Here is a 15,918-nt window from a genome sequence, read left to right as displayed (position 1 = left end):
GATATTGCTGACTCCTGGGCAATGAAGGGCCCGGCGGAGGGGCAGTACTCTGGGGCCAGAGGAACGCTGCAGGTCCCGGAGAGGGGAGGGGAAGTGGGAGAAACAGGACCCGATCCTAACGGTCACACGCACATTTAACGACAATTCTGGGATCTCCAGCTCCCCAGGATCCGCCTCTATATTCCTGGCCCCTGAGAGCCCAGCCCCGTTGGAGGGAGGGTGCCAAGCCTTACAGGAGCAGGCGACCTTGTTGTATCTCCCTGCGTTGTTTGCACCGGCTCCAACTCCCCACCTTGGGTCAGTCAGAGACAGGGGTGCTGATGATAGAAACCATGTATGTGGTGTTTGTTATTACTACTTCAAGGCCTGGGGTGCTGCAACACCACTGCTCAGAGAGCGGGAGAGGCAGGCAGGAAGGAACTGGGGAAGGGAAAAGGGTTTGCAGGCCACAGGAGCCTCTGGCTCTGGCCGCGGCTGGTGCAGATCCCAGCAGGCAGACTGGCCCGTATGAGAGCTGCCTTCTCCTCCCCCAGCCAGGGAGAAGATCGCTTCGGTTTTCATCACCTCTCGGCAGAGCGCTGAGCTGGGTGCCTGGAAAGCTTTGGAGTCACACCCCAGCCCGGCTGAACGGAATCTGCGTGCGCTGGCGGGCACGGCTGCCCTTGGGCAGACCGGCTCCCTGCAGGCCCGCCCGGGACACTGCCTCGCCAGAGTGCCCCCTAGCCCCTGTAGAGCCTGGGAGACACGAGTCCAGCGGGTCCAGGCCCTTTGATCTCCCACACGACTATTTCTCATTACCAGCAGAAGCGTTTAATTACTCCCCTCCCTCCATGTGCGCAGCAGGGATCGCTTTGAACCTGCCCTCCGAATTCACTCCAGCTGGCTCCGTCCCGCCAAGGCCGGGTCCCCGGGGAGGGGGGCAGCACAGAGCCGGGACAGGAGTACAGCAAATATTTTCCAGAGTTTGTCTTCGGTGTCCCGGCCGCCCCTAGTCTGACCCACCGCAGCCCCAGGGACTTTCTACGGTTCCCCGGGCAGTCTGGAGCCGATTAACCTGGTGGCCCCGCAGAACAAGTCACCGGGCTCTGATTTCCCTGGGCGGCTCTGGACACAGCCAGGGCTTTGTGCCTAGCTGCGTTGCCCATACCCCAGCACCGGGGCATCCGCCTGCCAGCAGCGAATATCGCCCCCCGCGTCGAGATTTGCCGTCGGTGATTGTGTATGCACAACTCAGCGCAGGTGTGGGCGGGGGTAGGGGCGGTGGGAGAAGGGCACTGATGTCCGCACAGAGCGTGTATGTGGAGGGAGGGGCAGGTGTGTTCATGTGGGGGTGGGGACGAGTCTGTCTCAGTGTGTCTATGGGGGAGGGGCGTGCCTGAGCCTGCTAGATGGGCTGGGGGGGGGTGTGGCCGTGTGGACGGACAGCAGCCTGCGTCTGGGTGGGGCGATGTCGGGGGGAGTGTGAGCTGGGGGTGCAGCCGTGCAGTGTCGGGGTGTGGTGTGCGCACCTGTGTGCCGGGGTTGGGGGGGAGTGAAGAATTTGTCCATCTCCAAGGCTTCCAGAGCAGCGAGCCTGGTCTGTCTGTCGCTCGCTCGCTCGCTCGCTGGGGGGCGGGGCGGGGCGCTGTCTCGGCTGCTCCTGGAGTCTCCCCCTCACTTTCCCTTTCAGTGAGCCCCCGAATACTGCAGGCCCGCGCGAACTGCCGGTGTGACGCCCCCGCATCACAGTCTCCGGGCTTCCCGCTCTCATTGCAGCGGTGCTCGCCGGAGCTTTAGGAACTAAACCAACCGTGACTCCAGCGGGGAAGGGGGCTGGGCGGGAGGAGCGGAGCGGAGCCCCAGTTGGAGCATACGGGGTGGAGGGCGGCTCTGCCCCCATCCCCGCCGCAGCGCCCTGCTCAACAGGCCTGGGCTCCGGCACAGGGCGCTGCAGGCGCGGACTGGAGTCCTGGGTCGGTGGCTCTGCTCCTGCCATACACGCTCTTGGTGCGCCTGAGTCATGCTGCTTCCCGGCACAGAGCGACTCTGTGGGCTGCTCGGAGCAGCCGCTCGGCGCCGGCTAGCCTGGCCCGGCCTTGCCCAGAGGGAGCGGGGCTGTGCTGCGGTCGCTCCACTCTGCCCCGCGGGCTGCTTTGGTTTGTGCCTCTCACGTGCCCCAGGAGGCGCTGTATAGCCCCCGCCCGTCCCACAGCCCCGTAACTGTCCAACTGCAAGCCCCTTCCAGCGGGGAGGGGGTGCGATTTACTGACGCTGTCGCCGCAGTGACTCGACCAAGCCCCTGGGAGTCGGTGGGAGAGCCGGGATTTCCTGATGTCAGGCACACACAGCGGGGACTGCTGGCGAGCACCTCCGGTAGGGGGCCAGACCTCTGTCCGGCGCCATTCCTCCTTCCCAGTCCGCCAGCAGCGCCAGGGTTGGGATTGTGCTACCTGTTTGCCAGCTGTTGTCACAGTTTCCGGGGTTTAACCGTTCCCCCCGTCTGCAGCTCCTTGAGGCAGAGAGGAGACAATAAGGGCTATACTCGCAAGGGGATTTAGGGGTCTAACTGCCACTGTAGGTGCCTAAATCCAACATTTAGATTCTCAACCCCCTGCTTAGCTGCTGCCTAACCCTGCAGGTGCCTAAATCCTCTAGGCACCTAAATCCTTTAGGTGCCTCAGTTTCCACTTGTAAAGTCCCTATGGTGCTTAAATTACTCCTGGTGGGTATGGGCAGAGCCACCTCCCTCCCAGCTGCGGTGCCTAGCTCATGCCTAGGCCCTGGTGGGCTCCTCAAACAATTCCGCTACCTGCCGCCCCTGTGAGGCCCAATCCTCTTGGGTTCTTAGTGCACCTACCAGATGGGGCACACGAAAGAGGCAGAGACCCTAATCCCCATTGTACCCAATAGTCCAGTAGTTGGAGCCCTCAGCCAGATTCCTATGCCCTCTGTCTAATGTAGAGTAGGGACTTGACCCCAGGCCTCCCACAAGAATTCACTAACCACCGACCTAGGGGGTATGCTGGGGCAGAGCTTTCTCTATCTCTCACAGGGGTAACCATGTTAGTCTGTATCCACAAAAACAAGGAGAAGTCCTGTGGCACCTTAAAGACTAACAGATTTATTTGGGCATAAGATTGCGGGCAAAACCCCCACTTTTTCTCTATCTCTATTGTTGAAGGTGCTTAATAAAAATACTTAAATACTCCTTGGCAGGGACTTGGGTCCCAGGGGAGTGTCCTGGCACTGGGTTATGCCCTGGATTCCTCTTGTGCACTCTCCCAGACCCAATGAACATTGAAGTATTTTATACAAAGTTGAACAGCTTCTTCAGGAGAGTTGGAAACACACCGAATCCTGGATATGCCTTGGCCTGCTGGTTAGCGCGCTAACCACTGAGCTATTGGGCATAAGGGAAGACACCACCCGTTTTTCGGAGAAAGGACAGAACCCTTCCCCCCATCTGGGCTCAAGGGGCTGGCCCCTGCGCGGCCTGGCTGGTGGATCTTAAAGGAATTCCCCTTTCTTTCAGTAGCTTCGGGTGGGTAGGGGGTACTCGGGTCCTGGCAGACAAAAGCATCTTTGATCTAAATTGCACTGGCCCGCAGTGGGAATGGCCCGTTTTTCAGCAGTTGGTGGGTGAGTTTAGCCGAGGGCTGTCACGAGTTTGCTGCCTCCCATGGCAGAGGCTGCGGGATGATCCCATCAGGAAAGTATGGACGCGCGGTGCTCCCGGCCAGACACGGGCTCTGTGTTTTTCTTTTCAAAGGGAAATGTAACAGCAGCCTCTCCGCGCTCCCCTCCCCGGTTGCCGCTGGCACCTCTGGGTCTCTCTTTCTGTACATGTCCCCCCGCCTCCTGCAAGCACAGAGAGCCATTCAGAGTGGATGCGCTCCACCCATCCCCCCTTTTCTGCATGGAGACAGAGGCCGTTGCTGCCTTCAGGGATTGCAGCATCCCCATGGTTAATTCATGGCAGCTGCGCTCGCAGCTCCCCACTTGAGATGCAGGTAAGCCCATGATCCGGAGCCTCATGTCTCAAACCCAAGTGCCGCCAGCCGAGCGCGAATGGAACCCTGATCTTCCCCTCCCCCGTTTGCTTTTCCTGTCACAGCCGGAGCGTTTTTTTTCAGAATCTCCCTTTTCTGCACCGCCTCCACAGAGCCTCGCCTGCGCCTTAGGTCTGCAGCCGGCTGCTGAAATGTTCTCTCCGCAGGAATCCCAGGAACAAGCGTTGCCCTATGGACCTAGTGCCCGCATGTCCTGCTCAGCTGTTCCCCAAGGGTCCTGCTCAGTTCTGCTCTCCTGCGATCCCTGCCCTGCACGCTCACACTCACACTTCCACAAAAACACAAATTCCAACCAACAGAGACAGCCCCATTCTTGGCTCTGCTGCGGGGGAGGGGAGGCGATAGCCCTGTCTCAGAGATGCCCACGTTTTTCTAGGCAGTCATTGGCACTGGAGAGTGGAAGATTTTGTTGCTATGACAACGATGGTTTAAAAGCGAGAAGTGGAGAGAAATCTTTTCGCCACAAACAGCCCCTCTCAGGGAGACAGTCTGGGCTCTGGAACAAAGGTTCCAGAAATACTCGCTGGAGGGCTTCCAGCTCCCCTCCCAGTTACACATAGCTCGGCCCGGCAGCCACAGCCCATCGCACACGAAATATGTATTACTCGGAGTTCTCTGGGGTGCACAGTAATTATGCTTCTCTCAGACTCATGCCAGCAGCCTTTTAATTAGGCCGAAATAACCCTTTGAGCGGCAGACCCCCCTCCCACGCACAGTCCGGATTGACCTCTGGCAAAGGAGAGGCGCCAGGGTACTGAGCTGAGCTGCCACGCAGGGGCCCAGTTGTGATCGCGGGGAGCAGTCAGGCATGTGACCCTGTTGCCGAGGCCTGGGTTTTCTCACTAGGAATGTGCGGAAATGTGAAGCTGTGTATCCAAGAGACACCTCGGAATAGCAACGCTGGCAAACCGCAGCTTCCCGAATGAGTTCATCTCGACCCTGCAAGCTCCAAGGCAGCGTGATATTTCTGACTGTTTTTCTAACACTTCCTTTGTCCGCTTCCGCACTACCTGATTAAACCATGAGCTCAGCCTTTCTTCAGCACCTTCGCCTCTGCCTGGAGACAAGGGACGCAGCAGCCTGCGCTCATTCGTCCTCTTTTTTTTCCTGCTCCCTCTTCCAACCCCTGCCACCTCTGCTTAGTGTCCTACATTCCCTCCCGGTCTGTCTCAGCCGCAGCCAAAGCTGGGTGATGTGTTTTCCTTTTGCTGCCTTTGTGGTCATGACCATTATCCGGTAATAAGCTTCTCTGAGTCACACTATGTTTTTCCTTTCCTGGCTCTTTTGCGTGGTGTCCCAGGCAGAAGGCGCAGAGCCCTGTTTTACTTGTGTCAGGGAGTGTGGGGGAGTCCCGGGCCTGCACCCCTCTTCCTGGGATTCACTGTGATTCTCAGACAGCCAGTAAAATGGAAGGTTTATTGGACAACAGGAACACAGTCTAAAACAGAGCTTGTGGGTACAACCAGGACCCCTCAGTCAAGTCCTTCTGGGGGGCAGGAAGCTGAGACCCCAGCCCTGGGGTTCCCTGCATTCCACCACCCAGCACCAAACTGAAAACTAATCCCCCCCCAGCAGGCTCTCTCTTGCAGCCTCTGTCCACATTCCCAGGCAGAGGTGTTACCTCCCCCTCCCCCTCCTGGCTCGGGTTACAGGCTCTCAGGTCTCCCATTCCCAGTGAAGCTCCCCTGCCACATCCCCAGGTCAACACTCCCCCCTCCCTGCTGCATCACAACTTGGGCTGCTAAAGGCACTAGACCAAGAAGAGCGAAGTGTGAGGGGTCAGACAACAATAGTTTTGAGGGGGAAGGCAAAAGCGGTGGCCCTAAAATATAGTTTGAAGGGTTGCATGATCCTAGGAGCAGTTGCCAGATGGGTTTACAGCTCTCAGCAGCGCCTCAACACTCCACCCCTGAAATCAGACGTCTACCCGGTATGTGCCATCGGTCCAGGCAGGTTACTGGATGGCTTGCTGACGATGTTCTACACCCATAAGTTCTGGCTGCTGTTCCTGGGCCTCACAGACCCCCCAGAACCCCGTTCCTAAAATAGCAGGCCTTCCTGCTTGTCCTGGGCCAACAAGCCCGTGCCTGCCAAGCCAGACCTGGCTGCATTTCGGGGGTCTCTATAGTGTGCCAAAATTGGAGAGCAACAGCGGTTGTGGAAGTGTAAGCTTTGATGATGTCTGTGTAGCATAATGTGTCTTGTTCCTAACGCACCCACCCCCTGCGCGGAGATCTGCCACCGAGGGCTGACTCCAGCTGAGGGAAGGCTGAGCTCCTGTACAATTAAATAAGATGTCATTAGTCAGCGCAGCACTGCCGGGATCGATAGGAAATGATGCAGATTAAATGGCAGGAGATTTTTAAACGGGACTTAAAGGGACTGGAGGCTAGCGGCGCATTCAAGGCCAGTCAATGGAGTGAACCAGTATCGACGTTCCATTTACTGCCCAGGCCCCGGGGAGCCGCACGAGGGGCAGGCAGCCGCAGTGAGCCCAGTGGGAGTGTGAAACGGGGAGGGGCTGCGGAGCCCGTCTCACAGCACCTGGGAGACCAAATGGCGGCAAAAGGCCTCGTCCAGTCCCTGACGGAATTCAGCGAGGAGTAAAGACACCCCCCCTCCAGGGACTCCAGACACCAGCCTGCTGAGTCCCCACGTCAGACTGCCCGTTGCCCCACAGACACGTGACAGGCCAGGAGACCATAGCTGGACTCCGTTGAAGTGTGTGTGTGTGTGTGTGGGGGGGGGGGGTTGTGCGGAGAGACAAAATTGCAGCATGCAGGAGACGGAAAATGTCCCCGTTCCTCTAAACTCTCGGGTCTCTGGCTGGACACAATCAGCTCCCTTGACCTTTAGCTGGGAGAAGCCAATCCCCCTGCGTCAGTGCGATTTAGAGCTTGTTATGGAGCAACCGCAAATCTGAGGCCAAAGCAGAGCAAGAGGGCAGGGCCATGGCGCAGAGGGGCTATACAGGCGCAGCCGGGGAGAGAAGTCGGGGGTGGGTGACCGGTATGTAAGCAGTGTCAGGATGAGCTCCACCCTGACATCTGGTGGTGAGGTGTGGCAAGTTGTGGAAAAGAACTTCAGGGGCTGATCTTATTTGCATAGGCACACCCACCCTGCCTAGAATGAGGCCATAGCTGCCCAAATGGTCACTTTGGCGCTGTGGGATCCCCAGTGTCTCTGTTATTGGGGCAGGAAGAATAAATTGTTATTACCCTGATTATGGGAACTGTGCTTGGAACTGTACTTGGCCTTTTGTTATGATGGAGGGACTCACCATCAACTAAGTAGCACTCGTTAGGCAAGATTCATGGGTTTTAAAACTCTGAATTGAGAGAGGCTGGGGACAAGCATTAATACTTGGTGGTATGGGCCCCTTGGTGAGGGTCTTACATGCTAATTGCACTTCCTCCTCTCTCCACTGTGGAATATCAGAGCTAATTTTGATTCCATTAGGAGTGTAGTTACAGGCTGCTGAGCTCACTTGGGGCTAATGGTGCACCAGCACTGAGGCTCCCCTACTACAAGCTGAATTCACCAAACAGCTGAACTGACTAAGAGCTGAAATCACTGAGCATTGTGTTAAGTAGGGGGGGAGCCTGAAGATATATTGTGGAGCAGTTTGCGGGAGGGCTGGAGTGCCTTGTGGACAGGCTGGTGGAGCAGTTCGGAGGGCGGGAGCTGCTGGTGGGATGTGGAGCAGTTCGTGGGACGGTGGGATGCAGAGCTGAGGACGGTGGGATGCGGAGCTGAGTGAAGGAGTTTGTGGGGCAGCTGAGTTCGTGGGGCGGCTGGCGGAGCAAAGTGAAGGCCTATGGAGCTGTGGGGTGGTCAGCTTCAGATCATGTAAGGTGCCTCTTACCCCTCTCCCATCTCCACCCAGGTTGGGAGGTAAAGCTCTGCAGATAAACTTTCGAACTCTGGGGCTGCCCTGACCAGGGACAGAGACTTTTGGGTCATTGGACTTTTGGGACTTTGGGTGATTTGGGGTTGCTGGACTCAAGAACCAAAGGGAAAGGGGCATGCCCCAATTTGCTTGGGGTGGGTTTTTTTGCTCATGGGTTGTGTTATGAATCCTGTTGGTGGTGTTTCCCCAACATAATGCCACATTGTTTCTCTCTATTATTAAAAGACTTTTTACTACACTCAGACTATGTGCTTGCGAGAGGGGAAGTATTGCCTCTTGGAGGCGCCCAGCGGGGGTGGTATATATTTGTCCCAGGTCACTGGGTGGGGGCTCGAGCCGGTTTGCATTGTGTTATTGGAATGGATCCCCTAGATATTGAACCCAGCCCTTGTTGCTGCCAACTCTGACGGGCAGAAGGGTTACACGTATAAACGGCTAAGGAAAGAAACCAGCGAGATCAGCTGAGGACAAATGGAGCCTGCGCCTTCCGGCTTTAAATTGTAGCACCATCGGCATTTCACAACAGCTTACACCATTCTGCTGTGGCTGGGCAGAGTCAGAGCCAGGGCAGCCACGACACAATGCCGGCAACGACCGTCACCATCCGCCACTCCCACCAGCCCGGTGCCCAGCGAGCCCAGCGCGCTGAGTACAAACCAGGATTCCTGAGCTCAGAGGGACAGGCGCACTCAGACACAGGAAAGGGGCTGCCAGCCAGGGCAAGACGGCGCACTTGAGATAGCAGAAGAGAAAGAGCCTGACATTTCTTGGGGGCTTCCTTTCTCCCCCCAGCTAGCCCATCAGAGACTGTCCCCCTGTGGCCAGGCCAGGCCCTAATTCGGGGAGCTCCCCCTCCAGCTTGGGGATAGGCTGTGAAAGGAGCCAGCCACCCAGGGGTGCTAACAGCCCATCCCACCCAGATGTTCTCAGAGGGTTTATGAGCTAGGGTGTAGCAACTGGGGCAATTGGCTGGGGCCCCAAGCTACAGGGGCGCGAGGGTGCTCGGTGCTTCAGAAATGTAGGAGCCAGAAGGGGAGGCGGGGCAGGAGGCACACCTCTTAGTTTCTGCCGGCGGAGGGGGGTCTAATGCCAGCCCTGATCGCCTGTGAAATGTCCCTGGTGTGCTCTGGAGTTAGACACTGTTACAGTCAGTGCCTTAGGGGCACAGGTGTGGGTCAGGTCCTGTGCCCCTCACGTTACCTTTATTTCACCTACGGTGCCTTTGAGGGTAGATCCAGGCACGTGGGGACTTTGGTCCAGAGCCTCACAGGCACTTAGGCTCTTACAGAGCAATGAAATAAATGGGAATTAGGTTCCCACATACTTTTGAGGATCTGGGTCTTTCAGCTTGAGCCCAACCCCACCTTCTCCACCGCCCCCGCAGGTTTATCTGTGGCAGGGAAGGGTCTTCTGGGGACCGGCGCCCTTTTTAATGGTTACTGCCCCCGTAAGCCTGGCACCAGCTCATTGCTGTGCCTCTGAGTTTAAATGGCCGCCACGGCGCAGACTCGCCTCTGACGTTAATTCTGCTCTAGCTCAGCCATGAGTTATCGACCGAGTCCTCCCGTCCCTGCAGCCCAGCCGCACTCACTCGCCTCTGTGCTTCAGGCTGGCGCCTGTGAGCAGCCGGAGCTTTGAGGCTCAGGTTCCCCTCCCCCACCCTCGGCTTCGCTGCGCATATCTGCAGCGAGCGACTCAGCTCTAGTGCCCCGGCTGCCCTAAGCGCTGCGGCCTAATCCGGGCCCTGGGCGCCCCCTCACACGCAGCCCCCGGCAAGCTGCAGCAGCAGCCCGCTCCCATGCACTTGCTCCCGCGCGTTCAGCCTGCCCGGACATAGCGGTGGCACAAGGGCAGGGCCGGAGGGCTCTTTCCTTGCACCCACATGAAGGGCTCACCCCGCGAGGGGTCCTGCTGCAGGGGGTCCCCCCTCCCCGGCCTGTGCTGCAGCCAGGTGCAGCTGGTGTCAAGGCCCCTGCGCCTTAGGGACCGAGGCGGGGAACAGTGTGTGTGTGTGGGGGGGGGCTTGTAACAGCACCTAGCCGTGATGGGGCGGGCGGGGGGGGGGCGGCAGAACTCTGTCATACATGTGGAGGGGCGGAGGGAAAACAGCATCCTGCCAGTAATGGGGGAGAGGGGAGTGTAAGTCAGTGATGGGGGAGGGGGAGTGCTGTGCTCCGCCACTGATGGGGGCGGGGAGAATAGCAGTGTGTCAGTGACTGGGGGAGGGGGGGGGGGCTCAGTGGATCCTGTGACGGATCCTGTGACTGATGGGGGATGGGGCACGCTGGGTCCCTCTGTGATTGGAGGCGCGGAGAAGAGATCCCTGTTAGTGGTGGAGGAAGGGGAGAAACAAGCAACCTGCCAGTGAGAGGGGAGGGAGAGCATTGGGGCCTGTCAGAGATGAGGAAAAGTGAGCACTGGGTCCTTCATTAACGGGGGAGGGGGAGGGCTGGGTCCTGTCAGTGATGAGGGAGGCGGAGAGAAAATCACCCTGTGACTGAGAGGGGAAATGGATGGGGATGGTTGGGTCCTTTCGGTGATGGGGGTGGGGGGGAGAGAAAAGTACCCCATGACAGATGAGGAAGGGAAAGGCTGGGCCATGTCATGTCACTGATGAGGGGTGGGGGAGAAAAGCCCCCTGACAGTGATGGGGGTGGTGGGCAGAGGATGCTTTCAAGGATGGGTATGGGGAGGAGGGAGTACAGCTCCCTGTTAGTGATAGGGGATGGGGAGCACTGACGCCTGTCAGAGAGGGCAGAAAGGGAGTGCAGGGTCTTTCATTAACAGAGTAGGGGGGGTGCTGAGCCCTCTCCATGTTGGGGGAGCAGAAGTGTAGGGCTCTGTCAGTGATGGGGGGAGAACAGCACCCCATCAGTGGTGGAGGAGGGGGAAGGCTGGCCTTCGCCAATGATGCGGGAGAGGGAGAGGAAAGCACCTTGTGACTGATGAGGATGGGGAGGCCTGGGCCCTGTAACTAATGGGGGATGGGGAGCGCTGACCCCTGTCAGAGATGGAGTAAGGTGAGTGCTGGCTGCTGGGTCTTTCATTACCTGGGGAGGGGAGCACTGAGCCCTCTCAATGTTGGGGGAGGAGGAGCGTTGGGTTCTGTCAGTGATGTGGGAGGGGTAGAATAGCACCCTGTCAGTGATGGGGAGCACTAGGCCCTGTCACTGATGTGGAGTGTTGTGGTGGGACAACATTGGAGCCTGTCAGTGATGACTGAGGGGGGTGCTGAGCCTTGTCACTGACAGGTTGAGATGGTGATGGAGGGCTGATGGGGATTGGAGTGTTGGGGTGCTGCACCGTGTCAGTGATGGGGGAGGGGAGGGGGGATGTTGGTCCCTGTCACTGATGGGGGAGTGGGCTGGGGGAATGCTGGGCTCTGTCAGTGACGGGGGAGGGGAGTGGGGGATGTTGAGCCTTGTCACTGATGTGTATGGGGTGGTGGGCGAATGCTGGGCCCTGTCAGTGACGGGAGAGGGTTGGTGAAACAGCACTGGGCCTTTTCACTGCTGGTGGTAGAGGTGGTGGGGTAGCAATGGGCACTGTCACGGATGACTGTGGGGTTGGTGCGGGAGCACTGGGCCCTGTCAGAATGATTGGAGAGGTGGGGACAGAAAACAGGGCATTTCTCTTCTAATCTCTCAATTCCCTGGCCTTAAAACATAAGCGATTTCCCATCTGTGGAATGTATGTGCCCACACTCCTCTCCACTGCCAGCTCTATGGCACACTCTCTCTTCTCCACAAGCCTGCAGAGACTTCTGTGTGGGCTCTGCTACTTAACCCCAAACAGGAGCAAGCGTATGCAGATTGAGGGCTTGTCTACACTGGCACTTTACAGTGCTGCAACTTTCTCGCTCAGGGTGTGAAAAAACACTCCTCTGAGCGCAGCAAAGCACCAGTGTAGACAGTGTACCAGCGCTGGGAGCCGTGCTTCCAGCACTGGGAGCTATGCCCCTTGTGGAGGTGGGTTTTTTTGAGAGCTGGGAGAGCTCTCTCCCGGCGCTCTGCTGCGACTACACAGCCACACTGCCAGTGTGGACTAGCCCTAAGTTTGCAGTACTTAGAATGCTGTTACTCCCTTCACGCCATGGATTCCCCTAAGGGGGCTGCCTGCATCCTTCCTAGCCATGCTTTGCCAGGGGCCACAGAGGCCAGGAGACCAAGCACTGGTGCTCAAGGGATAATTCACAGTTTTCACTACATTACACGGGAATAAACCCTGCAGCATGAGCCTCTGTATCACTTTCTGAAGGTTGAATGATAATTTACTATACCTATGCTAGTCATCTAAGTCTGCAGCCTAGACACAGCAGTCACATAGAAAGCCATGCAGACAGGCAGACAGACTCTCTTAGGAACAACTTTACAATCAGTTCAGAAGAAACCATTTTATTATTTTTTCCCAAAGAAAAAAAGCAATATAAATATTAGAGTATAAAACTTGCGTGTAGCACATTGAACATTGGTCTATATGGATATAAGAGGATATAAGCATTTATATAATATATAAGTATAATTCAATATTAGACACATTGAAAGGACGAGTGTGTTTCATTTCACATACACTTAGAGCACAGATCACACAGAAAGAAGATAAAGAGAAATTGAAAATACTGATGTCCACAAGTTATTTACTGAGATAAAAGTAACACACCACTAGTACAAAACACTCTCTACACTAACTCAGATTGCTGATTAAAAGGAAATATAAACACTACAATTCATCTACAGTACTTCTAGAAGGGTCACATAATAACTACATTAGTTTGTATAAGCCTTACTAACTGTGTAAACTGTTTCTAGTGCAGCCACCGTAGAGGGTGACTGGGATCAGTACAAAAATCATACACAGACAAGTTCTTCGCATAGACAAGTCCTGTTTCTCTAGACACAAGGAGATAGCAATTGGCTAACGAGGCATCAGTTAGTGCACAATGCTCTGGTGAATACTGCCGGACGCTGTGCTGCATCAGGCCAGGCAAGCACCCTGGCTGCTTGGAGAAAGTTTAGTCTGAGTGATCACAGAAGGCTGGATCTTCTCAGATGAGTTATTCATTAGAAATTAAAACAATCCTGGCATAGCTATCCCTGTATCTTTGCCTTTGCCTTCCCAGGTCTGTTCCACTTACTTTGATATAGGAAGCTGGCCCAGTGTAAAGGGCATCCCCCTTCTCTAGCTAAAGAGGGGCTTACGGGTTCAATACAGCCTTCCTCACTGAGTAGGTGCTTGTGGAGACTCGATGCCAAGCTGACTTGATGCTAAGGGCACACTGCACGCTCTCTCTTTGCTGTGTCTGGACCAACAGTGAGCAGAGTACATAGTTACAAAGGGCACATAGTGGAGAGACCCTTCTTCCTGACAATCCTATTCTATCAATGTGGTAAAAATCCCAATACCAGTGGTACCAAAAACAAGGCAAAGTCTTGTCCATATTTCTGACTAAATCCAGTGGATTTTGAGTCACATCTAATAGCTTGTGTACAGCTACAGTTTGGACTGGAATGAGCGTGTGGTCCGGCAGTATCCTTCCTCTTGGTCACCTGACTGACCTGGGCCCTCCTGTGAGCATCTCCAGAGCAGCTCTCAGGCCCACTGGCTTTGCAGTCAGTGGCATGTGCTCAGCTCCAGTTCTTGGATCCCTTATTTGTGAGTATGGTCGCTTGGTCCCATCAAATCAACTGTCAGTTACTGAGTATCCAGTTCTGAAGGCTAATGAACAAAGGCTGTCCTTGGCTGCTCTGCATAGACATGGAATGTGCAAATCTCATCACTGCTCTTGGCCAGAGCAATGACTCTTTATAACACATTGTGCCACTTATTACTGAACCCCACTCCCAGAGAGACACTGCTTGGCCGGCACTGAGACTCACTTATCTCACAGTGTATTTACACCATGCTGTACATGCATGCAATGATGACTTCCCTAGATCTGGAAGAGTTCGCTGTCCTACTGTAGATGTGAGGTGAGTATTTTGCATGCAGTTCAATGTGCAGAAATGTGAAGCATTCAGTCTCTATTCCATACAAATAGATCATAGTTTATTCTCTGATAATATCATTCCTTGCTTAGCTTAGCCTTTCATTGCTTTAAGGAGCTGCAGCTCCTTGTTCTCACAGCAGGGGACTTAGACTTTCTTAACTTTAGTTCCAGGAAAACATTAACTGTACATATAAATATTTACTGCAAAGAATTGAGGAGATGAATTTGTTCTTTAGAGGCCTCTAAATCAATATGGACAGGTTTTGTATAGCTCAATAATGCTAGTGGCATGCTCTGCACTTAGATCTTTTCCACTGCAGATTGAATGCATTCCCTGTCTCTCAGACATCATGATTTTTGTTTCATATTTCAGGCCATCACTAGTCACACTTAAAAAAATTAATGTTTAAAATGCATCTTAGCCTTATTCCCATCGGCTCATGCAGTGTAAACACTTATTTCTTTTAGGACAACAGGTAAACAGGAACTGAAGCACTCCCTACCAACTTCGTAACTAGGAATCCATTTCAAGGTTCCTCAGGGTCATATTCACTAATGGAAAATTAAATATCAAAATCTGGAACATGGGTTCTAATTTGGGGAACTTTTTTTTTTGAAAATGATCTAAAGTATATAAATAAAAAAAATCCATGTTACAATTATTTACACTGGGCAAAGCCAAGAACAAGCCTCATGGCTTTCTTGGACCATTCTGGAGCAAACCAAATCCAAAGACATGTTTAAAAGATTTTACATCCTTGCACATTAAATTACCCAAGTGATAGTATAAAATATTAGTTAGTATTAACAGGGCACTTGTTTTTTTGTTTTGTTTTGTTTCCAATTATTTTTCATCATGAGGACTAATAGTAGGAGCCCCTACTCCTAGCTCTGATGATGACATACATTCGTAGTGTTTCCTGCTTTTTCATCACAAAATTCACATTCATCCTCTATCCTAGGCTGTGATTTGGGGGAGTGCTGGAGGGGTCTGCCCTGTAGGTCTAAGCTGCTGATGGTCTGCCAATTCTACTTCTTCTCCTTCTTCCCAGACTTCTTCTTGTTTCCACCTGAAGAGCCTGAGCTCTTCCCATCTCGTTTACCTGAGGAGTTGGAGAGGGTGGCAGTGCTGCCGGGGATGTACACATTTTGCCTGTAGTCAGGGACGTGCTGCAGTGTGAACTGGGGGCCATACCTGGTGCTGAGGCCCATAGTGCCGGCTCCTCCTCCCAGAGTAGAGTTCCCATCAGCTGCTTCTGCACAGGGCACAGGAGGGAAGACCATTAATATCTACACGGGTAAATTTTCAACTTATTATTAATTATTCCTATTACAATAGAGCCTTCAGGCATCAACCAAGATTGGGGCCTTTTGTGCCAGGCGCTCCACAGACATATAGTGAGAGACAGTCCCTGTCCCAAAGAGCTTGCAATCTACACAGACAAGCAAGACAATGTCACACGGGAGTCAGTGGGAGAGTCAGGCAGTGAAGCCAGATCTCCTGAGTGCTAGTCCAGAGCTTCAGTCACAAGATCATCCTTAGATTGTGCAAAACTGTAATGTTTCATAAGAGGATGAAGGAGCAGATCTGTTCAAAGGCTCTTGGCACAAAGGGAGTGATTACAACATGGGAACACAAATGAATTACTACTGATGAGCCACTACACTGACAGTAAAATGAGTTTCTTTGGCTAAACAGAGGTAACTTTCTAAACCAAAATATCAGAGCCTTCTATTACAGAAAGATAACAATTTATCAGAGCAGCACAAGACTTGCTGTGGCATGGGTGTCAGGAATAGAGCACAGAAGGCATAGGGGGAAGCAGCAGTGCCAGTAGTGCATATCTAAGAATGGGGAGCAGGGCACAGGGCCAGGGCGGTGGGAAAGCAAGAGAACGCCTATCAACAGTTAAAATCCTTACTTCTCCGACTCCAAAAATCACTCTCAAAAGAGAGGGGCAGGTCAGTTCCTG

General features: G+C 54.3%; 1 protein-coding gene across 4 annotated transcripts in view; it reads right to left on the bottom strand.

Moving 5' to 3' along the window:
• Positions 1-12,337: 12,337 nt before the first annotated feature.
• The window catches only part of LOC144269650 (protocadherin gamma-A11-like), a 347,802-nt gene continuing 344,221 nt past the window's right edge, over positions 12,338-15,918 (bottom strand). For all 4 annotated transcript variants that reach the window (XM_077825477.1, XM_077825475.1, XM_077825476.1 and 1 more), the window contains exon 4: positions 12,338-15,201. In XM_077825477.1, coding sequence (XP_077681603.1) covers positions 14,975-15,201 — 227 coding nt within the window. In that variant the 3' untranslated portion in view covers positions 12,338-14,974. The remainder of the gene's footprint in view (positions 15,202-15,918) is intronic.

This window comes from Eretmochelys imbricata, chromosome 8, assembly GCF_965152235.1.
Source record: "Eretmochelys imbricata isolate rEreImb1 chromosome 8, rEreImb1.hap1, whole genome shotgun sequence".
In the NCBI taxonomy this organism is placed as follows: Eukaryota; Metazoa; Chordata; order Testudines; family Cheloniidae; genus Eretmochelys; species Eretmochelys imbricata.
This window is presented reverse-complemented; position numbering and strand designations above follow the sequence as displayed.